The 26,231-nt window shown below is 36.4% G+C and overlaps 1 protein-coding gene across 2 annotated transcripts; it reads left to right on the forward strand.

The window, feature by feature from the left end:
- The first annotated feature begins 769 nt into the window (after positions 1–769).
- On the forward strand, positions 770–26,231 carry IL26 (interleukin 26). Of its 2 annotated transcripts, none has more exons than XM_074267271.1 (5): positions 770–1,099; positions 1,211–1,267; positions 1,519–1,653; positions 13,985–14,050; positions 26,059–26,231. In XM_074267271.1, the coding sequence occupies exons 1-5, from the start codon at positions 890–892 to the stop codon at positions 26,083–26,085; spliced, it is 495 nt and encodes a 164-aa protein (XP_074123372.1). In that variant the 5' UTR covers positions 770–889; the 3' UTR covers positions 26,086–26,231. The 2 variants fall into 2 exon arrangements, with proteins under 2 accessions (XP_074123372.1, XP_074123371.1); XM_074267270.1 differs by lacking the exon at positions 26,059–26,231 and adding an exon at positions 14,134–14,385.

Here is a 26,231-nt window from a genome sequence, read left to right on the forward strand (position 1 = left end):
TTCATCATAGGTTCTTTGGAATTGTCTTAGAAAGCTCCTGGAAAAAATTGTATAAATCTTCAAGAGCATTATAGAGGGGATTATTGTTCAGGTACAATTTAAATTTAATCAGGTATTCTTAAGCTGGGATCTATGAACTTTTTTTCTTTTTTGGCAATTTTATTTCAATAGTTGGTTTTCTTGATAATCCAAGTATTTTACTTAATATTTTAATAACAAGATTCTGGGAAGCAGCTAAAAGGCTTCATTCAAAGAGGTCTATAATAAAAAGAGTTAGGAATTTCTGTTCCAAAGATCCTTTCCAGAGTTAAGACTCCATACTCTTGGAATATGGTGAGAGGGTAAAGGTGAGACTATTTGTATTTTGTTACTTGGAATTGCAAATAAGTAGATTTCTCTTGGTTCCCATGTGTAGAATATTCCAAGGTCATAGAATGATAGAATCTCTGAGTTGGAAGGAAACTTATAAGTCATTGTCCGATTTGGTCAACTGTAATTTGTATGTGGCATTTCTTGATCATTGTATGGCCTCCTTTTGCAGTTCTTTCTTACAAAGCCTTTACAATAATGACGTATTTTTTTTCAGAATGTTGTTAAAAACCCTTATTTTGTGGAAACGATAGCCTGATCATTACCAGTAAATTTAGAATTGACTTTTACCTAACTGCCACACATGGTGAGGTCATTTTTTTTTTTTTTTTTATTGTGAAACAAGTTGTATAAAAATAGAGCGAGCAATGAGAATGATCTTCCTATTTACAAGCTCAAAGTTATCTTGAGCTGCATCTCATTGGAGAAGTTGGGGGGGGTTTAAGATAAGTAGGTTATCCTTTATCATCTAACCAACCTGAAGTAACTCAGGCAGCTAAGACTGACACAAGGCCAGTGAATGTGTGTGTGTGTATTGGGTTGGGGTGGTGGTACGGAAATGCAACTAAACTATATTTTGAGTTTTGGGCTGCTTTTTACCATTCTGCCTTTGGTCATTGTTGAAAGCAAAGCACCTCATTCCACCACGGGCTGCTGTCATAAAGAAACCCTATCTGGAGCAATTGACAGCCTCTTCATCAAGGCCATGAGATTCAAAGCATCCATCCCAGTAAGTATTAAAGTTTGCTTGAATGAACAATGTTACCCAGGACATTTTCAAAGTGTCAGACATCATGGTTTGTACTGGATGGGCCTAATTTCTCATTTTGTTGCATTGTAGGCAGACTTCATCAAGAACATAAAACTGCTGAAAAAGAAAACCAAAAGTCTATTCATGGTAATTATGGGGGTCCTTCACTTTATTTTATTTTTCTACATTTTGATATTCACAGAATTAATCATCTAACCCTTAATTCCCCAAAATGGCAATCCCTAATGACAAGAAGGGTGTTGCTAGGGTAGAAACTAGGTAATACTTGATACTTCTTAGGGGTCTCCTGGTGAAGTTTTGATTGTAGGGGGGACATAGGGGCAAGACTGGCCATCAGTAATAAATTTAATGCAAGGCCCCATTTGCTTGATTTCTAGAAAAACTGCCAATTTCGAGAGCAATTGATTTCATTTTTCATGGAAGATGTTTTCAGGGACCTTGAATTCCCATCGAATAAACAGATGGGTTTCATTGAGGACTTTCGTAGCTTTGGAAAGAAACTGAATCTCTGTGTAAGTATATTCTTCAAAACATTGGTATTCTAATCTTTATGACCTTATCCAGAATGAAGTCTAGAGCAAAGCCATTTGAACGGTGTCTTCAAAATGAAAAACTTTTTAAATTGAAGTTTTAGTTCCACTGAAGGCCATAAGAACTGCTAATAATTGCATGTCTTGGTAACTACATAAAATAATCCATATATAAGCCATACCTTTCTTTTCTAGGTCAAAATCTATGATCCTATTACCTTAAAAGAATGAAAATTGAAATGTATTGGATAGAACTATGGAAAAAATAGATGTGCAGTATTAACTGCTAAGATAACCTCTAAATGTTTAAATATTTGAAAGGTGATTGTCATTTGGAAAATGAAAATCTATTCTTCAGGATCTCACAGGGAAGAAATAGGTCCAATGAATGGAAATTAACAGGAAAGCAGATTTTAATTCAACTTAAGATTTTCCAAATAATTATAGCTGTTCCTAAATGGCTGCTATTAGAGGTACCTACCCATCTCTGGAGTTTTTTATATCAGGTGGGACAGTCATTCATTGTAGATATGGTAGAAAAGATTCATGCTTCAGGCAGGGGTTAGTTTGTCTTAATGTCTTCTGAGATCAATTCTAAATCCAAGATTCTTGGAGTCAGTTTCCTTTTCCAGGTTGCATTTCCTCATCCATAAAATGATGAGGTGGAATTAGATGATTCTCCAAGATCCCTCTGCCCCTGGAACTCTCTGATTCTCCAAAATCTTTTTGTCTTCACACCATTATAAACTCCTTTTATTTATTTTTGAATTAAAAGGTCAGGAGGCATTAATTATATTGCTTATTTCTTCCTTCTCTTTCTCTGATATTGGTGATTTGGTTGATTTTTATGTGTCCCTATTGTATTATGTGGGACCAAGTAAAAAGATAAAACTTAAATAAAATATCAGTTAGAATTCATACAAGGTATTTCCCTCTTCTTCACTTAAAATTAATATCCTCCATGTAGTCACACTTGAAGGTACTGAGGGAGAGCCACTCTATAAAAGCATCTACTAGAAGAAAAAGTAAAGAGAAGAGCTGGATTATGTAAGTTGAAGACAGATATCTTTATAGGAAGCTAAGCTTTTGCTTTGTTGTTAGACTTTGAAGTGTGATATTCTTATGGCCCAAGAACTTTTGTTCAATAATATTAGGGACAGAAAAAAGTTTTTTTTTTTTTTTTTTTTTTTTTTAAAGAGAACCACTGTATAAAAAGCATCTCCTGGAAGAGAAAGTAAAGAGATGGATTATGTTAGATGAAGACAGATATCTCTATGGGAAGCTAAGTTTTTGCTTTGCTGTTATTAGACTTTGAAGTGTGCTATTCTTATGCCCCAAGAGCTTTTATTTAATAATATGAAGGACAGAAAAAAGGTTTTAAAGGGTGTTGTATTCTAGTGTTGACTTTCTTGACATTGACATTGATGGGATAGATGTCTTTTGAATTCAATAAGAGATGTTTGCCAAGAGTTTATGTCCTCAAGGAGCTTAAAATGTAATCCTTACTTACTGGCTATGTGACCCTAGGCAAGCCACATAGAACTTCAGTGGAATTTCAGTTTTCTTATCTCTAAAATGAATGAGTTAGATTAAATAATTAGATAATCTCTATGATCCCTTTCCATGATCTTCCATGATCTTTTCTAAGCACATTCTGACCAGGTAGGAAATCAAGGGTCCACAATCTCAGCTGCCTTGATTTGGTACATTTATATGTTATTCATGATGTTGGTTATTGCATATCACAGTAGCTCAGCTTGGCAGCTCACAACCCCCTCCTCCTTTCCTCCTCATAAAGGACAAAAGGAAAATGGGCCAAGGATCTTGATCTTTAATGAAAAAAAAAAAAGCATTGGTACTCTCCAACCACTGCCATAAAGCTATTTTGAGACAGTGAGCAGCTAACTGTAATTACTACTCTGCTGCATTGAGACTAAATGATTTTACATTTTCCCTTGCTTTTAGCACCAGTTAACCTGTGGCTAACATCTCAGCCAAAAAAAAAAGTGGGTTTTGTTTTTATTTTTATTGTTGAAAGGATTTATATAGAACAGGGTGAAAGTGAAGGTGTCTCTGAGTTAACAGAGAAATGAGAGCAACTTGACTCATCATTAGTGAGAAGACAAAGAAAGAGTCTTCTAAAGGACTGGTCAGGGTGAACTGAGGTCAGTTCCTATACTAGCTCTATGGCTCCAGGGAGGTCAGTTAATCTCTTGAGAATTCTAGGCAGCTCTCTAACACTGCAGTGAGAAGATGCTAACTTCACCTGAAATATCCCTATCCTGTGAAATCACAGGGGTTGGCAAATGGGACAAATAAGTAAGTGTGTGTGTGTGTGTGTGTGTGTGTGTGTGTGTGTGTGTGTGTGTGTGTGTGTGTGTGAGAGAGAGACAGAGAGAGACAGAGAGACAGAGACAGAGACAGACAGAGACTGAGACAGAGACAGACAGACAGAGAGACAGAGAGACAGAGAAACATAGAAACAGATACAGAGACAGAAAGAGACACACAGAGAGATAGAGAAAGGGAGGAAGAGAGAGAGAGAGAGAGAGAGAGAGAGAGAGAGAGAGAGAGAGAGAGAGAGAGAGAGAGGAGAGACAGAGAGAGACACACAGAGACAGAGAGAGACAGAGAGACAGAGAGACAGAGAGGAGAGACAGAGAGACAGAGAGAGACACAGAGAGAGATAGAGAAAGGGAGGAGAGAGAGAGAGAGAGAGAGAGAGAGAGAGAGAGAGAGAGAGAGAGAGAGAGAGAGAGAGAGGAGAGACAGAGAGAGACACACAGAGACAGAGAGAGACAGAGAGACAGAGAGACAGAGAGGAGAGACAGAGAGACAGAGAGAGACACAGAGAGAGATAGAGAAAGGGAGGGAGAGACAGACAGAGAGAGAGAGAGAGAGAGAGAGAGAGAGAGAGAGAGAGAGAGAGAGAGAGAGAGAGCACTTTTCTTGCATAGACTTTCTATGGTCTGGGTCTCTTTTATGGGACCTTTTGCCTTGGATGTTTCTTATTAGATGGTGACCATTATATTAGTTCTTTTATTTCATCGAATATTTTGATGAGAGTGAAATATTGCACTCACCCCCCCCCAATTTAGTCCAAAGGAGTATCATTCTACTTAGACCCAGGAAGCAGCATGGCATAATAATCGAAGGGGTTCTGAATTGGACTCAGCAGAGGACTGTATTTAAATCCTGGCACAGTTACTATGAGGGCATTTAAGTGATGCAGTGAATAGAGCACTGAGACTCAAGTCAGCAAGACTTATCTTCCTGAGTTCAATTCCTGCCTCAGATACTTACCAGCTGTGTGACCATGGGTAGTGCCTTAATCCTGTTTTCCTCAGTCAGAAGACTGAGCCAGAGAAGGATAAGGGAAACCACTTTAATGTCTTTTCCAATAAAACCCCAAATGGGGTCACAAAATATAACAGAACAAAAACCCTGGATAGATTGTTTAACTTCTACATGGTGTTTTATTATTTATGGGCTCCTATCCCCTTTCTTGGTGTGTTTGCTGAAGTCTATGGTTCTGTTCTCATAATGTTTTTAAATTTATAAAACAAAATATATGGGATTAAAAAGAAAACCAAAGGTTAGTAAAAATAAGGATGCATTTTCTCCCTTTGCTCCACTGAAATCTATCCATAGCACCAGGTACTATTGGAGCTTAGTTTTAGAGCATCTGATCTTGACAAAAGCATCCAGGATGAGGAAAAGGCTTGAGATCATAGAATCTAAGAGCTGGTTGATGGGATATTTAGCTTGGAGAAGCAGAGTGAATGTGAAAATCTGTCTACCATTATCTATAGGGCTAGACTATGGAAGAAGTTGAAGACTTATTCTGCTTGAATAGAAATAAGAACAATGAATGGATCTTGTAAACAGTCAACTTCAGCTTTATTATAAGGAAAAAGATGACTAACGATTGTTGCTCAGTCATTTTCAGCCATGTCTGCCTCTTTGTGATCTCATTTGGTGTTTTCTTGACAAAGACACTGGAGTGATTTGCCATTTCCTTCTCCAGCCCATTTTATACTTGAGGAACTGAGATAAACAGGGTTAAATGAAAATGATATGCCCTGGTCACATAGCTAGTAAGTGAATAAGGCTGGATTTGAACTCATGAAGATGAGCTCTCCTGAATCCAGGCCTGGAATTCTAGCCACTGCCATCTTATTTTTGGTTAGATGGTAAACAAAGTTTTGTCCAAGTATAGGCTAGACCAAAATGGTATATGGGGTTCTTTCCAACTCTGAAATTCTGTGATTTTCTTAGTCTCAGTTTTCTTATTGGTCAAGTGAGGATGATAATTCCCATACTAAACACCTCAGTGCTATTATGAGGCTCAACTGAGACATGACTGCAAATCCCAGAAAAATGCCATCTCTTTCTATAGACATGTATGGGGTATATCTATCAACACGCTGGGGAGGAGGCGGAAATCAAAGTGGAAGGATCCCCACACTTGGCTTTATCTTTAATGAAGTTTTCTTGTTTCCGTTGCTAGATTACTCATCTTTGTCAAATATGACTGTAAATATTCAAATATCAGCCAACTTCTGGCTTCAATGGCACAGAAAATATGCTTCCAAGAACTTATTTCTTCCTTTTTTTTTTCTGAGAAATTTCATTTTCAAGTTGACCCCACCTGACAAGGCAAATATTCACTCTTGGCCAGGCTTTGATCTAATGATTAGGAAGAGGCTTCAGGTTTTGTAGTTTTTGAAGCCGTTGGCTCCCCCTGATGGTAAAATTTTCTTTAATTCACACAAATTCAGTCCTATCTGTATTCCATTGTAGGAATAGGCTCACCATTTCCTAGCTTAGATCTTTCCCATCAGAGGAGATTATGGGACCACATATTTAGAGCTGCAAGGTCTTTAGAGATCATTGAATCCAATCCTTCACTTTAGAGATGTTAATGATTAGTGCGTGTCTGGGGGGGTATTTGAAGTCAGATCCATCTCACTTCAAGTTTGGCTCTCTCTACACTAATCTTTGCTGTCTGTAAAATGACACTTTTCCTCAATAATCCATCCCACGATCTCCTTGCTGATGTCAATAACCACTAGTTGAGCATCTGAATTACTGAGTTTCACTGAGTGTCAAGATAGAGTGTAATACTGGGAGAGGAACCAGAAGATTTATATTTTAATTTCAATTCTGATAGGGAATAGCCACGTGATGTTGGGCAAATTAATTCATATCTTTTCTTATTTGTAAAATGAATGGGGACAGACTGGAAAAATGATGTTTTAGGTCCATGTTAGCCAACCTCCAGAAGCCTGGCCATCACAAGGTGAATTATTTTGCTTACGGACATTTAAGAGAGGGTGCGCCAAGGATTCACAGGGCTCCAATTGGATCAATGGTGGGAAAACCTACACCAGTGGATTCAGGAAGGCCTGAGTTCCAATATAACCTCAGACTAGCCGTGTGACGCTAGGCAAGTGACAATGTCTGCTTTAATCCACTGGAGAAGGACATGGCAGGTCACTCCAGTATCTTTGCCAAGAAAAACCCACGGTGTGATATATGATCTATGGGGTCAAGAAAAGTTGGACACAATTGAATGATTAAATAATAAAGCACTTATAAAAAGGCTTGCAAAGCACTTAAATATTATCTCATTTGTTCTTCAAAACAATCTTGGAAGTAGATGTTATTATTCTCATTTTACAGATAAGGAAACTGAGGCAGTTTCTCTGTCTCTCTCTGTGCCTCTGTCTCTGTCTCCCTGTCTCTCTCTTTCTGTGTCTCTGTCTCTCTCTGTGTCTCTGTCTCTGTCTCCCTGTCTCTCTTTCTGTGTCTCTGTCTCTGTCTCTGTGTGTGTATCTCTCTTGTCTCTGTGTCAGTCTGTCTCTGTCTCTGTGGCTCTCTCTGTGTCTCTGTCTTTGTCTCTTTCTGTCTGTCTCGGCGGTGTCTCTCCGGCCAGGTTATATCAGCAGAGTGCTAACTTTGGTACATCCCATACACCTGGAAAGACTTTGATTCTAAGGCTGGGGTTTTACTGTATAAAGCAGCTAAGCCTTGTCATCAGAAGGCTGGCCAGCAGGTGGCAATATTTTTGTTTTTGTCAGTTTCCAAAATTAAATCCTTGAAGAAATGAAATTCTGAAATAGGGAAACATTCTCATGTGTGTCTCCATAGCCCTGCCATGTGCTTCTACTATTACAAATTACATGATTTGTGAGGGTAGGGAGTATACTTCACTTTAAAAATTATTGTTAATTTACGGTATAAAACAAGCATTATATGAATATTATAAAAACAATGATTCAACATGAAATTGAAAATCTACTATCCACAACTTGCTATTCCTTTCAAATATACAACAAAATTATCAGGTAAATTTCTTTTTTTTCTCCCTCCCACCCTAGAGTTGGCTACCATTAGTTGGCTACAAATAGGTATACACACCCATACGTAGACACACAAACACACATATTTTGCAATATGAACTGGAATGTGTAAGAACATGAGAAAAAAATGGAGTAAGGGGAATTTTATATATATACATACTTATATATGTAAAATTATTCTACACATACTTCTACTTACCAGTTTTTTCTTCATGTAATTTTAAAATTAAATAAAATTATTAATTTATTAATTTTTATATTTTATTTATTATATAATTATTAATATTATATTTTATTTATGATTTATTGTATATATTTAATATAGTAATTATATTATATAATAAATAATAGTTAATATTATATAATTATTAATTATATCAATTAATTAAGTTTAAATTAAAGTTAATTTGGGCATTTATAATATTTATGTTATTTCGTTTTGTTCTCTACATTATTCCTAAGGGGAAGGTATTATTGTAATTCTCATTTGCAGATAAGATAGAGTGAAATGACAGGGTAGTACAGCTACTAAATGCACTACAGCCTTCTGGACAAGATAGGTAACTGAGTAAATATTCCTTAACCTGCGTGACTTTTTCTGAAGTCAGGGACTTGCTGATAAACAGAATCTCTGTAAGATTTTGTCTTTCTTCTGTTGGTTTGGTAAGACAATTGTAATATCATCTGCAAATGGGCTAATGAGATGGGAAACAATACCAATGTTTGTTTGACTTTTGGAATGATAGCAACTGTTAATGGTTGCTGGATGAAGGGAAAATAGTGTAAGAGTGACCCTATGTCATTTTCTTCTTAGTTGCAAAAACCAAAGGATGGGATGATTACTTAATTTTCTGTTCTTTATTAGCATATTAATTACTCAAAAGAAATTCTCCTTACCCCATTTTCTTCACTCCCATGTTAGGGCCATGAAGAACTGGGTTCAAGTCTCTGCTTTGATAACAAAAGTCTTTAATCATGCCATTGAACTCTTCTGAGCCTTAAGCAATTCTAATTTGTAGATGAATTTGTAGATAGGCTAAGTGGAGAATTTCCATACTGGTGTTTCCCATTGTAGAAGAAATCTAGACAATAAAGTAAAAAAGTAGAAAATCCTTTTCTTTCATAGAGATGGAGTTAAGCTTTTCGCTCTAGTCCTTCACTAAACTCCCTTGGGAGAATTTGGACCATGATCCTGTCTCTAGACTGGAACCACATGCCACCATGTTTTGCTCCCTTGCTGCTCCAGAAGAAAATATTATCTTTTGCGCAGGGATATCTTTTCTTATTTCTGTTCATTTGGAATTGGTCCATTTTGCACTCTTTGGATCAAGTTAATAGATTTATTCTAAAATGGCTCATTATTCTCACTCAGAATTTTTTTTTTTTTATTTCATGGTGAATTCTTGGCACTTTAACCATCATCATAGTATATACCACATTGGTAAGTTAACCTTTAGTAGTATCTAAACTATTGAAAAACTGCAAGCACTATCAGTGCAAATTAAATTTTAGCACCTAGAGAATTCTGAGACAAAGTCCCAGCCAGCCCACTTTGGATATAAATCTACCCTGATACACAAGGCCTACAAAACAGGGTATCTGCATCTATGTTGCTCCTTTCTGGTTTATACGATTCACCCCCACTTGCAATATATATTGTCTCATAGTGGTCAAGGGGTAGTGAGGTGGTTCAGTTGATAGACCACTAGGCTTGGAATCAGGAATTATATGAGTTCAAACCTGGATTCAGAGACTTGCTCACTGTGTGATCCTGAGTAAGACACTTCAATTCTATATTCATCAGTCCCTCATCAATCAAATGGGGACACCCTGGAAAAGGAAGTGGTCCATGCGGTCATGGGGAATTGGACACAACTGAATGACTAGAACATATTTATCAAGCTTGGTTATCAAGTTTTGTTTGATACCATTCAGCTTGTCATTTATTAAGATAGAAGTTAATGATTTTTTTTTTTTGGTCTATATCTGGAATTGTGTTCTATGTACATAGTCTTAAAATGTTTTTAATAGTGCCATACTTAAGAACATTTAACTCTGATTTTCAGGTAGGATAATGGGTCTCATGGTCAGTAATTTTCCCAAGATGGAAAAATTTAATAAGTTCCCAATAGTCGCTACTTTTCTGATATGAAATTTCCCCAGGGGAATGTTGTTATTGAAAGATCGATTTGGAATTGGAATTGTTGTTCAGTGCTGAACAACTTGTTGTGACTTCATGGACTTGTCCATAGGATTTTCTTGGCAAAAACACTGGAGTGGTTTGCCATGTCCTTCTTCAGGTCATTTTACAGATGAGGAAACTGAGGTAAGTAGGGTTAAATGACCTGCCCAGAGTCATACATTAAAATGTTGTAGACTGGATTTGAATTCAGGTTCTCTCCATACCAGGTGCTACACTCTTTCCACTGATTTATCCAGGTGTCCCAAGAACAGAATTAAAGTACTTGGATTCAAATCATGGTTCTGGCCCTTCTTCCCTGTATAACTTTGGACAATCATTTAACTTTTCTTGGCTATAGTTTTGGCATCTATAAAATGAGGGATTTGGATTAGATGACCTCAAAGATTCTTTCAAGATTTAAATCTGTGATGGAATCAGACAATAATTTTGTGAAGCAAAACAAAACTTGTTTGGATCAGCAAGAGCTCTGTGTGTGTGTGTGTGTGTGTGTGTGTGAGAGAGAGAGAGAGAGAGAGAGAGAGAGAGAGAGAGAGAGAGAGAGAGAGAGAGAGAGAGAGAGAGAGAGAGAGAGAGAAACTGAGAGAGAGAAATTGAGAGAGAGAGAGAAATTGAGAGAGAGAGAAACAGAGAGAGAGAGAGAGAAACTGAGAGAGAGAAATTGAGAGAGAGAGAAATTGAGAGAGAGAAACTGAGAGACAGAAACTGAGAGAGAGAGAGTAACTGAGAGAAACTGAGAGAGAGAGAAATTGAGAGAGAGAGAAACTGAGAGAGAGAGAAATTGAGAGAGAGAGAGAAATTGAGAGAGAGAGAGAAACTGAGAGAGAGAAACTGAGAGAGAGAGAAATTGAGAGAGAGAGAAACTGAGAGAGAGAGAAACAGAGAGAGAGAAATTGAGAGAGAGAAACTGAGAGAGAGAGAAATTGAGAGAGAGAAACTGAGAGAGAGAGAAATTGAGAGAGAGAGAAACTGAGAGAGAGAGAAATTGAGAGAGAGAGAAACTGAGAGAGAGAAATTGAGAGAGAGAGAAACTGAGAGAGAGAGAAACTGAAAGAGAGAGAGAAACTGAGAGAGAGAGAAATTGAGAGAGAGAGAAACTGAGAGAGAGAAATTGAGAGAGAGAGAGTAACTGAGAGAAACTGAGAGAGAGAAATTGAGAGAGAGAGAAACTGAGAGAGAGAGAAACTGAGAGAGAGAGAAATTGAGAGAGAGAGAAACTGAGAGAGAGAAATTGAGAGAGAGACACTGAGAGAGAGAGAAATTGAGAGAGAGAGAAACAGAGAGAGAGAAACTGAGAGAGAGAGTAACTGAGAGAAACTGAGAGAGAGAGAAACTGAGAGAGAGAGAAACTGAGAGAGAGAAACTGAGAGAGAGAAATTGAGAGAGAGAGAAACTGAGAGAGAGAGACAGAGACAGAGACAGAGACAGAGACAGAGAGAGACACACAGAGAGAGAGAGAATGAGAGAGAGAGAGACAGAGAGACAGAAAGATGAAGACAGAGAGACAGAGAGAGACAGAGAGATAGAGACAGGAATCTGACATGACTGAACAACAATACAAAGGTAAGATTTTCTCAAACTCAACAAAACAGACATTTGTCAATGGAAGCTTGAGATGAGCAATCTCTAATCTATGTGCCACATTCAGTAGTCTTTTTGCATGTTGTTCTAATATTTCAAACATGGTAAGGCCATCAAGGAAAACCAGAACTCATTAGTCTTGAGTTATTTATATATTGCTCTGTTTTCTCCAGTATTTAAAAAAACAGTCAGTACCTTGGAAATTCTTTGGAGCACTGTTAAAATTGGTGGGATTTTACTAGATAAATGAAAGTATTCTCCTTATTTTCTGCTAATGGAGCCTAGTAATACCCACTGAAAACTATTGATTTGCTCAACAGGAATACAAGGATACCTTGGTTTATTATTTATTATCCCCTCATATTTAAGATTCCAAGATCCAGATTTGAATCTCAGCTCTGCTAGTTGAGAACAATGTGACATTGCCATAGTACTTTATCCTTAGTTCCCTTATCTTTATAAGGGATAATAATATGTGGATTTCTTACCTTATATAGGTAAGTTGTAATGAAAAATGTTTTGCAAATTTTAAAGTGCCTGAGAAACAAAACCCATTAGATTAATTATATAGTTGTTCATGGCAGGATCTCATCAAGGTTTTCTTTCCCTTCCCTCCCTTCCTTCCTTCCTTCCTTCCTTCCTTCCTTCCTTCCCTCCCTCCCTCCCTTCCCTCCCTCCCTCCCTTCCTTCCTTCCTTCCTTCCTTCCTTCCTTTCCTTCCTTTCCTTCCTTTCCTTCCTTCCTTCCTTCCTTCCTTCCTTCCTTCCTTCCTTCCTTCCTTCCTTCCTTCCTTCCTTCCTTCCTTCCTTCCTTCCTTCCTTCCTTCCTTCCTTCCTTCCTTCCTTCCTTCCTTCCTTCCTTCCTTTCCTTCCTTCCTTCCTTCCCTTCCTTCCTTTCCTTCCTTCCTTCCTTCCCTTCCTTTCCTTCCTTCCTTCCTTTCCTTCCTTCCTTTCCTTCCTTCCTTCCTTCCTTCCTTCCTTCCTTCCTTCCTTCCTTCCTTCCTTCCTTCCTTCCTTCCTTCCTTTCTTCCTTCCTTCCTTCCTTCCTTCCCTTCCTTCCTTTCCTTCCTTCCTTCCTTCCTTCCCTTCCTTTCCTTCCTTCCTTCCTTCCTTCCTTCCTTCCTTCCTTCCTTCCTTCCTTCCTTCCTTCCTTCCTTCCTTCCTTTCCTTCCTTCCCTTCCTTCCTTTCCTTCCTTCCTTCCTTCCTTCCCTTCCTTTCCTTCCTTCCTTCCTTCCTTCCTTCCTTTCCTTCCTTCCTTTCCTTCCTTTCCTTCCTTCCTTCCTTCCTTCCCTTCCTTTCCTTCCTTCCTTCCTTCCTTCCTTCCTTTCCTTCCTTCCTTCCTTCCTTCCTTCCTTCCTTCCTTCCTTCCTTCCTTCCTTCCTTCCTTCCTTCCTTCCTTCCTTCCTTCCTTCCTTCCCTTCCTTTCCTTCCTTCCTTCCTTCCTTCCTTCCTTCCTTCCTTCCTTCCTTCCTTCCTTCCTTCCTTCCTTCCTTCCTTCCTTCCTTCCTTCCTTCCTTCCTTCCTTCCTTCCTTCCTTCCTTCCTTCCTTCCTTCCTTCCTTCCTTCCTTCCTTCCTTCCTCCCTTCTTTCTTTCTTTCCCTAGATCATGGTTTCTTAAACATTTTCTACTTGTGACTTCTTTTTGTCTGAGAAAGTTTTACATTACCCTAGATAATAGGCAGATGAAATAGGTATATAAATCAAACATTTACTGATAATAAATCATAATTTTGTAAGTCCCACATTCACTTAGGCAACCCTGTACAGAGTTGCAAACCATACCCTAAAAAGCTTTGTCCTAGACAGTACAATAGGTAGAATGGTGAGGTCTGCAGTCAAGAAGACTTAATTTTTGTGACTTCAAATCTAACTTTAGATAGTTATTATCTGTGTGACTATGATCAACTTAATTAATCCTGTGTGCCTCAGTTTCCTTATCTGTAAAATGAATTGGAGAAAAACAATGGCAACCCATTCTAGCATTTTTGCCAAAAAAAGTTCAATTCATTTAGTGTTAAACATCACAGAAACAACTGAACAATAATAAAGACAACTTTATCCACCGAACTAAATAAAGGACACATGTGGGGTTGATTCTCAATTTCCCATTTTTTCTGAGGTTTTCAAGCTCTCTTTAACAATTTTCTGCCTTTTGGTTACCTTCTCAGTTTCCTTGTGCTCCTTACACTGGGGAGATGAAGCCCATCACCAGAATTAAGAGAGTATTTTACAAGGTAAGCATATCCATGTTTTCCAATAGACTTTATTTTGTCAACATAAATCACTTCTGTTTTTAACATAAAAACCTTATCTGCAGATTGGAAACAAGGGAGCCTACAAAGCCATCAGTGAACTTGATATCCTTTTTCTCTGGATAAAAAATTACCTAGATGGCATTAACTAAGACACCATGGACATTATCTCTAAAATGCATTGACAAGTACCAGTGGAATGAATTTGTAAAAACACCTAATTTAATTGAAACTCTTTGTATATGAGTGTACACTTAGTATGGAAAGAAAGTTAGCTGTTGTCTGAGTGAATAAAGATTTGAAGTTGTTAAAATTGGCATCTTGCTATAATCACTAGCTGTGAAGGTTTCTAATTTACACATTTAGTATTTTGTTTTTCCCTATTTACATATAAATGTTTTTCAACATTTTTTCAAAATTTTGAGCTCTGAATGGAAGTTTTTTTTTTTAGTTTGTTTTTTTATTTTAAAAGTGCTACACATTTCATTGCAGGACTTTCATTTGAAGACAAAAACAAGAGTAACTTCATTTCAAATTATGTAAAAAAGAAAACAATATACAGAGAAACTCCATACTTTAATATTATGTAAATGGGGCTATTTTAAACGGAAGGTGCACCAGCATTATTAACTCTTTTGGTGGAGAGTTGTAAATGTGGCCAGATTTCAATCTAGCATTCTAGCTACAGAATTATGTTTAAAGCAAATAAATGTCTTCTTCATCTTTGACAACATGCTAAAATTTTCAATATGATTATAAAGTTTAGCAAATCATGGGATAATCAGGGGAGTTAATAACTCACTGGAGTATAATGATTATTTTCTGAGATGGATGGGGAATGAGTTTGTCAGAGAAGCTTAGCCTTAAAGACTTCATCATCAAGATTAAAATGATGTTAAAGATAATCAAAGCTTTTACATTCTGCACAACCAAAGCTAAAGGAAATTCGGTTGTAGCCAATTTGAAGGACTGTCACCAAATTCTCTTTTTGTTCAGCCAGAATGCTTTCTATGTGTTTTTTAGGGACATTAAATTTAAGAAAATACATTTGCTGAAGAGTTACTATTGTCTCTATTTACACAACACCCTTAATATGATGTTGGAAATCGATAATCTATAGGACAGTGTACCTGGACATTGGCTGTCTCAAGTGAAGCTGATCTTTGCTGATCTCTCAAAAAGTCTTTTTGTCCTCTCATGCTCTGTTATATTCTCCACTCTCCACCATTCCAAGTGGAAGACTGCCTGATGCCTTTGGTGCTACTTCAACTGGTCCTGCCTGAGTGTCTCATGCTCCAGACTACTCCCTCTCTTTTGTCTTTAACTAAAGTTCTCATTCTCTTAGCTAGCTGTAGGCAATATGATTACAAGATTACTTGGAATACTTGATGTTTACAGAATACTCTAAATACGTGCTTTCTTAAATAGTAAGATTATGATTATCTTCAATTTACAGTTAAGATAATTTAGAATTTCTTAAGCCCTAAATTTTGCCCAAAATAGAGAGCAAGGTCAATAGAAGGGGTAAGTGAGATCTTTCCAAATCCAGGTCTCTTTCTACTACTCCACTCAATATGTGGATTACGCATAAGCTTAACTATGTTAGAGAAGATTTGCAGTTTAAATAAGGCAGTTGTTAAACCAAATATAAGAAGGTTATCTGGGAAGTTAGAAATTAACTGCTACCTGGGTATCTCTGCCTCAGGTAAATTTAATTCACATGTAAATCAAGACATTACACTAGTGAGGTTATTGATCTTAATTGAGAATTAAGTTCCATCACCATCAACAACAATAAAACAACAATTTGGATACCCACAGTAGAAGCTGACTAAAAAAAATTCTGACCTCTCATCAACAAAATCGACTTCTGTCCCCCAGATTACCTCATGGCTGTTAGCTGGGGCTCCCAAGTGATGATCAGGAAGACATTTAACCCCCTCAATTACTAACTCTTTCCTCCCATTTTTTGTGGGAGATTTTGGGACAATGTGAATCATACATACAGGAGGAACAAGAAGTGATAGGCTGTAATCTCTATTATTGACCACTTTTCTTTCTAACTTCTGTGGAGAGCATTTCTTTCCTTTCAATCACCCAGGTTTACAATCTCAGTGCCATGTTTGAATCTTCTCCCTGTTTCTCACCCACAGATACAGTCGGGGTTGCCAAATCTTGTCACATCTACCTCTGTGACATCTCATAGCCAATCACTCCCTTTCATAGCCACGATTCTACAGTTTGAGCCCTTCTCAACTGGATAATTGCAGTAATTGGTGTCCTTGCCTCAAGTGTCTCCTTTATCTCCCCTGTTGCCAAAATGACTTTCTTAAAGTGCAGTTCTGACCATATTGCCTCCCCTCCACATCTGCTCAATATATTCTAGTGGCTTTCATTTAATCTAGGAGCAAATATTTTATCATCTTTTCCCCACCCTTTTAAATTCTCTTCTAGTTATCTAATTTACACAATTATTAGTATGGTAGAACACATACACATGTATATATTATTTATAAATAAGAAAATATACATGTATTTGGGGTGCTTCCTACTTTCTCACTCTAATAGTTTATGCTAAAAAGATTTAGTCTCCACGGTTTTAGACATTTCTTGTCCACCTCTTTCCACTCCATCTTCTGAAGGAAGGAATGGTTTCCTATCTGGTTTCTAGAAGAGGGGAAAGGTTGATAATGACACAGGTAACTCTTGACAAAGTGGATTTCCCTTTCTCAGCATCTGTTCTCTCTTTTACCTACCCAAATCCCCAATGAGTCAAGATTTAATACAATACAATACAATTTTCTGTGATGCAATAACATAGCAGAGCACAACATAACATATTATAATATTATATAATACAAAACAATAGAAATTAATTAATACTTCCTATGGGCAGAACACTGTTACATACCATGAGAGAATATAGAGTATACAATCAGAAAGGATACTTGAATGAATGCCCAATACCCAATGTTATACAAAGGTGTGCATTAGATTTACAGATCACAATGCTATGGTCTGTCTTAGAAGAAATATTTTTGCTAGCTTGGAAAATCAAGGAGGAATTGGAAGAGAAGATGGCTTGGATTTCAGCATTAGAAAGTAAAGAGAAATCCAAAAAGTGCAAAGAGGAATGGAGTTCATACAGATATGAAATACTAATCCTGGCATAAACCACCCTAAACCTTCATGTTCTGTAGTTTGTTCCATCAGACTGATTTGTAGTCCTTCAGAATAAAAAAAATTATATGAATGATCTACACACTGACTACAATTAGAGAAATAATAACAGCAATATTATCTGTAAACATGCAAAACAATCACTGCTGAAGGATCCTTGAAAACAGTACAATTGATTAATATTTTAAAAAAATCAGTAACATATTCATAGTTTTCTGCACAAGTTTTTTTGTTTTGTTTTTGCTTATGCACTTGAATATCTCTGGTAATGAATAGTTAAGTGTGTGATTAAAATTAAATCCAATTATGGAGTTCAAAAAATAACAAGGCTATTAACTCTTTGTTTGCCTGACAAGTGACAAAATATTTGAAATGTCTATCAACAGAGATTGTTTTTGGCTTGATGGGGGTAAAGGAGCATTTCTACATTTCTAATAATTTGTATTATGGAAATCACCTCTAGGAATATTTCAGTAGAGGCTAAATAGAGAGCATTCCTTTGTTGGTATGCATTGGACTAGATAGCCCTGGAGGTACATTCCAAATTTCAGATTGGAAGTGCAATAAGCTTTTACTCTGGACTTTCTTGCATTGTAGTGATAATATTCTTCCCTGTCATCTAATAGATACTTGTACTTTTATTACTTTCATAAACAATAATAGCTTACATTTACATAGCATTTTAAGGCTCACATTCATAATGTCTTAAGTATATTATTTAATTTAAAAAATTCAAAGTCTCCATGTAGTTCAAATGCAAAGATCACTATGGTCAATCTATGTTAGCAGTTTTTAATTTTTTTTGTCATCATGAATACCTTTGATGAAATGTAGTGACCCATTCTCAGAATAATGTTTGTAAATATGGAAAATAAAATACTTCAAAATGAGACCAATCATGTTGAAATCATTATCAAAACATTAAAAAAAATGAAACCAAATTCATGGACTTCAGATTAAGAACTCCTAGTTTAAATCCATTCTAGAAATGGGACAAAATATCTCCAAGTAGAAAACATACATGTGTATGATCTAATTTTTCTAAAGTTTAGAGAAGAGGAAGGAAGGAAATAAGCATTTATCAAGAACTTATTTTATACTATTCTAAGCACTTAAAAAAACTGTAATTTTATCCTCATAACAATCTTGGGAGGGAGGTTCCATTATTACCCTCACTTTCTATACTGTTCAAAACACTTTAAAACAGTAATTAATTTTATCCTCACAACAATCTTGGGAGGTAGGTTCTATTATTTCCCTCACTTTGCAGTTGAAATTAAGGTAGCCATGGTTGGGGGGGGGGGAAAGATTTGAATTTAAGTTTTCTTAACACTAAGTCCAGTTCTCTCTCTAATGTGTCTAACTATGGTTGGTTAGTTGTTTTACTATTATTCTTTGTTCTTGAAGAGGACCAAAATTACGTCATTATTTTGGGATCAAGGAAGAGAGTGTCCAACTATGGCTGATCAGACCAATATGAGCTTGGAAGACTGTACCACAAATAAAGCATAAATAGTCCATGTGAACAGTTGCAGGGGAGAGTTCCCTAACTTTGTACACCTCCAGTTTCTTTGGAACTACCTGCCATTGTGCGTTACTCTTAGGGCACTGCACTTTCTTTGATGTGAGCATACTATTCTGCATGAGTCTGTGTCAGTGTTTTCCATATTTCCCAAATGATCCCAAAGTTCTTCAGCGAGACCTTGAGAGCGTCATTGTATGGGAAAATATGTTCTCATATATTTTCTCAGCAAGGGACATGGTCAAACAACCCTAGATTTAGAGTTTTAAGATAACTTAAAGACCCTTAAGTTCAACCCCATCATTTTACAAGGGAACTGTGAGGGAAAGAGAAATTAAGATATTTGTTCGAGAAAAGTGATATTTATCCTTCTCACCTTGTTCCTTTAAGTCAATGATGTAAACAAGAACACTTGAGCCTTGGCATATAGGTTTTTTGTTTTAGTTTTGTTTTGTGAGACATCCTGACATTAAACTCTAGAACTGTTATAATTTCCCCTTTTCGTTAAACCTTCTTATTCCCACTTCATGTCTGGAGTATGCTGATTAGTCCTTCATATTTTGAGTCAAAAGACAAACAATATAGAGACAGATAGAATGATTAATATCAATGCAACATCTTGATCCAAAGAAATTCTGCCAAAGCAGTGTTGAGTACATTTGTTAATGATTTTCTTCCTTTTTGCCTATCTCAATATAAAAGTCCATAGCTCATAACATCTGTGAGCTACCCAGAACTTACATCTTTGCTTCTCTATTCCAGTGGTTTACTACAAAATGCTTAAAAAAACTTCAGAGTTAGGAAATGAGTTCAAATCCATTTCTGATGGTTATTTTAGGAAATCACTTAAATCTCTGCAGTCCTTAGTAGCCACATCTGTAAAAAATTAGGGGACTGAACTAGAAGGTACATGAGGTCCCTAACAGATTTCTGATACTATCCAGACTTTTAAAAAAGAAATTAAAGCTAGGAACCAAGGAAGAGCAGTGAGAAGGACAGATTCCATATTTTGCACTCTTTTTGTGTGAGTAAATATTCCACTAATGGCTTGCATGCTATTCTTCATCAGTTCTAATGCATATCAGGCAGGGCTCTAGGTGCTGGAAACATAAGGATGCACTCTAGGCTTTGGTGTTGTCTTTTTTGTGTTTGTGGGAATCCAAGGATCCAGGCAGTTTTCACAGAGTGGGATAGATGTAACAGCATATGAAAAACACTCCAGAAGAAGAGAGATTGCTCTAGTGGAGAAAAATGGAAAATTGTGTGGTCTCAGTATATTCCTGGCTAGAAAATCCCACAACAGGAGAACGATAAAATTTATTATCTTCTGGTATCCATGTTCAGTTTCCTCTCTTCCTTCTATTGACCTTCAATTCCAGTTTGTAAGTAAGAGAGCACAAGGTTCTGACTCCAGGCACCCATTCTATGTACAATTAGGACTTGGGTGGCAGGTGATTGTGATGGATGGCAGGAGAATAAGAGACTAGACATCTACTGTAACAGATGCTCCAATAAGAAGGTATCCCCAAGAGGAACATTAGCTATTGTGTTACCTGGGGGGCAGGTGGTGATCTGGAAGGAGACTGATTTCCATAACTATACCCCCTTTCCTTTTATATTTGCTGTAGACTCCTTAGTCCGTTATTTCTTTTCATAAATTGTGGTTCAGGGAGTTGAGTCATCCCCCTTTCTAGTCCAAGCCATTCCTGAAGATTTTAGAGAATAACTGAAAGGAAATTTAGGAGGTCACTGGAGGTGGATATCTCCACATAGGAGCACTTGATGTACTTTCCACCACTTTATTCTACGTAAAATAAACTAATTAATAAAAATTAGTTTGAAATGAACCCATGAATTCATGAAGGTCATGAAGCCAGAGGGGGGAGTCCAGATAATGAGATTTGTAAGAATCATAGATTTTATATTTTAATATTTTGAATAATATTTTATTTTATATTGCTGTTGTTCAGTTATTTTAGTTGTGTCCTATTCTTTGACACCCCATTTGGGGTTTTCTAGGCAGAGATATTGGAGCCATTTATCATTTCCTTCTCCAGATAATTTTACTGATGAGGATCTGAAGCAAACAGGGTTAAGTGACTTGTCCAGGATCACACAGATAACGTTCAGATTTGAAGTGAGGTTTTCCTGCCTCCAGTTCTGTACTCTATCCACTGAGCTACCTACCTGTCTCTAGCCCATACATGTATCTGCTAACTGTCTTGTCTCAAGTAGAATGTCACTTAGGGCAATTAGGATAATTGGATAATTAAAGTAGTAACTTGCTTCTTTCCTCCAAGATTAAGGAAGATAGCAATCAAGGCAGATAAGCCAATCTGGACTGCTTGTGCTGCTCATAGTTCCACAGCTGTCACAAAAACAAAAACTAAACAGTCCCTGTCTTCAGGGCGTAGACATCTTATTTTACACATTAAATTATTATCTAATAAGGCTTGTAATCATTTGAAAGGGCGTATAACCATGTCTTTGTTCTTTGAAATTCTTCAATTCAGTTTCAGGTTTAGGAAAAAGTGTTTTAGCGAAAATTTCAGGCTAGGGAAGACCAATTCTTGTGAAATTAGTTTATCCAAGGTCAATCATGATTTCATTTATAAACCCTTCATTGTCATTTCGTCAAATGGAATTTTCCCAAAATCCATATTTCTAGTAATGTCTTTATGAAAATTGTATCATTTCACACATGACAATATAATTCTAGTTTTGATGAGTTTTGATGAAAGCAGATCAATTTCTGCTTTCAGGGAGCTTTAATAATTGGGGGACTGATACAACACATAAGAATTTAGTGGTGGGACAGATGGAGAAGTACAAATATCTTAGGGGATTCTTAAGGGGTTGGGAGAAGTGATGGAAAGACAGAGAGATCTTTAGTGTGAATCAGCAGATAAAGGAGCAATACCTTGGGGTCTAGTGGATTGAGAAATAGGTAGATAGTAAGTCCTAGAGGATGTTGTTAATAATAACAGCAAGCATTTATTAAGCTCCTACTATATGCCAGGCACCATGCTAAGTGCTGGGGAATAAAAAAAATGGCAAAAGGCCCTTAAGATGCTTACAATCTAATGGAACCAGCAGATGACCTCTATTGAAAAGTTTGGATCAACATTTGGGAGAGGAGGAGATTGCTGGTATCCTTCCAAAGATCCAGGGAGTTGGAGCAAGACTTTATTCCCAATCACAAAGGATCAACACATTAGCCACTTTTACTTTACTATAATTGTTTAAAACTGGTACTTTGTCTCTGAAGGTAACTCTAGTTTATCTTGCATGCATCTTGCATGTATATATTTATTTGCCTCTTGCCATCCCAGTTAGGATGAAAGCAGAGATGGTATTTTTTACCTTTCTTTTAATCTTCAATCCTTTTCACAATGCTTGACACATATTAAATGCTTAATAAATGCTTGTTGAGGTGATAGAGTGGATGGAGCACTCTATCTGGAAGGTAGGAAGATCTGAGTTCAAATCCAGCCTCAGATGTTTATTAACTCTGCGACTGGACAAATCACTTAAGCTCAATTGCTGAAAAAACCAAACAAGCCAAAAAAACCCAATAGGAATCAGCAATAAATGCTTGTTGTTGACTAATGGTCAATCGTGTTATTCTTTTTAGGTAAACTAAATTGTAAACTCCTAAAGAAGGGCTGTTATGTACAAAGAATGGGACAATATTTGTCAAATTTTTAGCATTGTACCTGGTACATAATGTATACTTTATAAATGCTAACTCTGGTTAATTTTTTTATTCTTAATTAAAGAGCTTGTATAATATAAATAGATTTATCAAATTGGTTCGTGTGGATTACTTTAGTCAGATTAAAGTTTTTAAAATTTAATTTTAAATATATGGAATAAAGCAAACATTTTCATAATATAATGTAAGGAAAAGATGAAATTGCAAATCTGCTATGTACAACTTACCATTTCTTTAAAATATACAACAAAATTATCATGTACATTTCTTTTTTCTTCTTCCCTCTTCCCTCTCCCCCCAATTAAAAAATAGAATTAATAGCTAACCACAGATTACAGAGAGATAATGGCTGTTATTGTGGGTAAGAAGTAGAAATACTTGAAAAGAGGAGAAAAGATATTTAGGAGAATTCAGCACTTGCAAAGAAATCTAATTATGTGGGGGTACTCTGGGTGGAATATTGGAAAGAAGGAAGGATCTTAGATTTAGAGTGTGATACTAAATCCTTGCATCATGGACCCTTTTTAAAGTTTAGTGAAGCCTATGAATGCATAAAATGAAATACATAGTATTATCAAGGAAAACTAGTATATGGAAAAATGACTATGAAAATTTTTTTTAAAAAACGAAGTTCATTGATCCTATGTTAAAAACCTTTGTATAGTCTAAACTATACATTTTACAGCTGAGGAATCTGGAACTCAAGGAGTCACATAGTTAGTAAATAGTAGAACCAGGTTCTTTGGCTCCAAATCTGACACAATTTCTATTCCACTTCCCTCAGAGAATTAAGAGAAAGCAGAGGGCAGGGAAGGAGACTCAGGAAATTATTGGCTGCCACAGAAAGGGATGTGGGAGAACCTTAATGATAATATTAATTACTGCTTAATTTTTGTTTTCTTAAAGATAGCTCAGTTTAATTCACATAATATCTGGACTTAAACAAAACATTAAAAGTCACATGGTTTCTGAATAACAGATTATTAGTAATGCTTTTCACAAAAAACATGGCCTCATTATGGCACAAAGATGATCCTGGGGTTCTTAGAGGCTCTAGCAATATACTAAATGGGAAAGTATTTGTGTATGGCTCTAATTGCAATGTGTTAATTGTACAGGGACCAGCCTATTATCATTACTGGTAATTCTGACACAAAATAATGAATTTTTTTTTGTCCAAAGCAATCCATGAAAAGCCATAAAAAGCAAAATAACTCCTTGGTAATTTGTGGTATTCATTTCTACTGTGATGAAAGAGGACATAGATTGGATACTCTTGCAGTACTCTTTTTTATTTTATTAATTTTATAATTATACATTTTTTGACAGCATATATGCATGAGTAATTTTTTTTTATAACATTATCCCTTGTATTCATTTTTCCAAATTATCCCCTCCCTCCCTCTACTCCCTCCCCTAGATGACAGGCAATCTCATACATTTTACATATGTTACAATATAACCTAGATATAATATATGTGTGTAAATGCCATTTTCTTGTTGCACGTTAAGTATTAGATTCCGAAGATATAAGTAACCTGGGTAGATAGACAGTAGTGCTAACAGTTTACATTCACTTCCCATTGTTCATTCTCTGGGTGTAGTTGTTTCTGTCCATCATTGATCAGCTGGAAGTGAGTTAGATCTTCTTTATGTTGAAGATTTCCACTTCCATCAGAATACATCCTCATACAGCATTGTTGTTGAAGTGTACAGCGATCTTCTGGTTCTGTTCATTTCACTCAGCAACAGTTGATATAAGTCTCTCCAAGCCTCTCTGTATTCCTCCTGCTGGTCATTTCTTACAGAGCAATAATATTCCATAACCTTCATATACCACAATTTACCCAACCATTCTCCAATTGATGGACATCCATTCACCTTCCAGTTTCTAGCCACTATGAAAAGAACTCTTGCAGTACTCTTAATGAAGAAAGTATGATATAATGAATCTAGAATCAAAGATGTGTAAGAAATATATCTATAGGTGTCTCTCTGTGTGTTTAGAAGTCTATAATGTAGATCAATATACAATCCACAATATATAAAATAAATAGGACACCTATATGACATGGTAATTAGAGTGTAGGGACAGTTCAATCTGGCCTCAAATTTCTGTGACTCTGGGCAAATCACGAAACTCCACTTGCTTCAGTTCTTCATCTGTAAAATAAGCTGAGAAAGAAACACTTCAGTATCTCCACCAAGAAAATCCCTCATGGAAAACTGAACACAACTGAAAAATGAGTGAATTACAACATAACATAAAATAAATAATTTATATATAGTATACTAATAAAATACTTAAATATAAAATTATATATCTGTATAGCTATATCTATATAATTGTGTACTTTTTAAATGGTCAAAAATATGTATTCTCTAAATAGAGATAGTAAATGCTTAGTTTATGTTGCTTAAATGTCAACAATTTCTTTATCATTTTAATTACTTGATTTGATGCCATCTAGCATACGTGTGAATGATTTTTTTGATAGTTACATATTTTGAATTCATACTACCATAAATGTAATTTAGATTATTTTGCAAAAATGTGAGGTTTAATTGAAATTCACATGTGCATTGATGATCATTTCAGATTTCTTGATTTGTAAAAAGATTTTTTTCTGAAATGAAACATCCTGAATTGGCTATATTTTCTTAGTTTGGCAGAAACTCTAATTTGTTCCATTCATTACCTCTGGCTATCTCTGGTGGTAGGACTGGCCAGAAGCTTTGAATGAGATGAGGTGATGTGGGCATGGTGTTAATAAAACTGGGCTGGCTGGAGTGGTAGTATTGGAATGCTACACAGCATTTAAGTATCTGTAGAGAGTTAAAAACAAAAATTGGCTTCTACCCAGCAGAAAAAAGTCTGGTTGTGGAGTGTGGAACAAAAATGGGCTCAAGGATTGGATGTGCAAGAATTGGAAGAGTAATTCAGCAATAGGACAGCCATGAAATACAAGAGGAAACACAGTTGGAGATCCAGACTAAAATTAAACAAACAAATAAAAGGCTGACTTTAACTAGTCATCTAAAATAGATATAAAAATATGACCAAATCTGGCCAAAATATGCAATTTGTCATTCTTGATGGATTGTTACAGAAAGAACCCTGGCTTTGGGGTCATAGCCCTGAGTTTAAATCCCAAACCTGTTTCTTCTTGTCTATATAGCCCTGGAAAAAATCACTTTCCCTATCTGGGTTTCCATTTTCTCGTTAAAATTTTCTCTGTAAAATAAGATAGTTGGACTAGATCAGGAGTTTTTAACTTGAAGTCTATGGGAAAATTTCAGGATTCTGTAAACTCTGTTGGGGAAAATTTCCTCTTTATTTTCAGTAATTTTTAGTTTCCTTTGAAAGCTGATATATTTTATTTTATGCATTTAGGTGCACTCTTCTGAGAAGATGTCCTTACTCTTTCCAATGTTTCCAAAGCGATCCTGGACACACAAAAAAATGACTAAATAGATGATCTCTAAGATCTCTCCCAGCTCAGATGTACCTATCTTCTTTTCAATCTGGACATGTAATGATGCTAATCTTACTCTTCATTTCCTCCACTGTAGGTTCACTCTGGACTGGTGAAGGAATAGCTATTAGTCTCTGTGATCTTTTTCTGGAACATTCTCTGCTAAGCTGACCCCCTTCCTCCTACTGGTGAGTTCTTCCTTCGTCTTGTGGAGGGGTCCAGGCTGGGTAATCTTCAATTAAAATTCTGGACTTCAAGACCAAGACCCTG

Source organism: Sminthopsis crassicaudata, chromosome 5 (genome assembly GCF_048593235.1).
Source record: "Sminthopsis crassicaudata isolate SCR6 chromosome 5, ASM4859323v1, whole genome shotgun sequence".
Taxonomy (NCBI): domain Eukaryota; kingdom Metazoa; phylum Chordata; class Mammalia; order Dasyuromorphia; family Dasyuridae; genus Sminthopsis; species Sminthopsis crassicaudata.

Excerpts from the sequence above, each read along its gene's own strand:
- IL26 (XM_074267270.1), top strand. The coding sequence starts at position 890 with ATGTGTGTGTGTGTATTGGGTTGGGGTGGTGGTACGGAAATGCAACTA. Across the intron at positions 1,268-1,518 it reads AAACCAAAAGTCTATTCATG|AAAAACTGCCAATTTCGAGA; the intron begins GTAATTATGGGG and ends CTTGATTTCTAG. Across the intron at positions 14,051-14,133 it reads TTAAGAGAGTATTTTACAAG|ATTGGAAACAAGGGAGCCTA; the intron begins GTAAGCATATCC and ends CCTTATCTGCAG.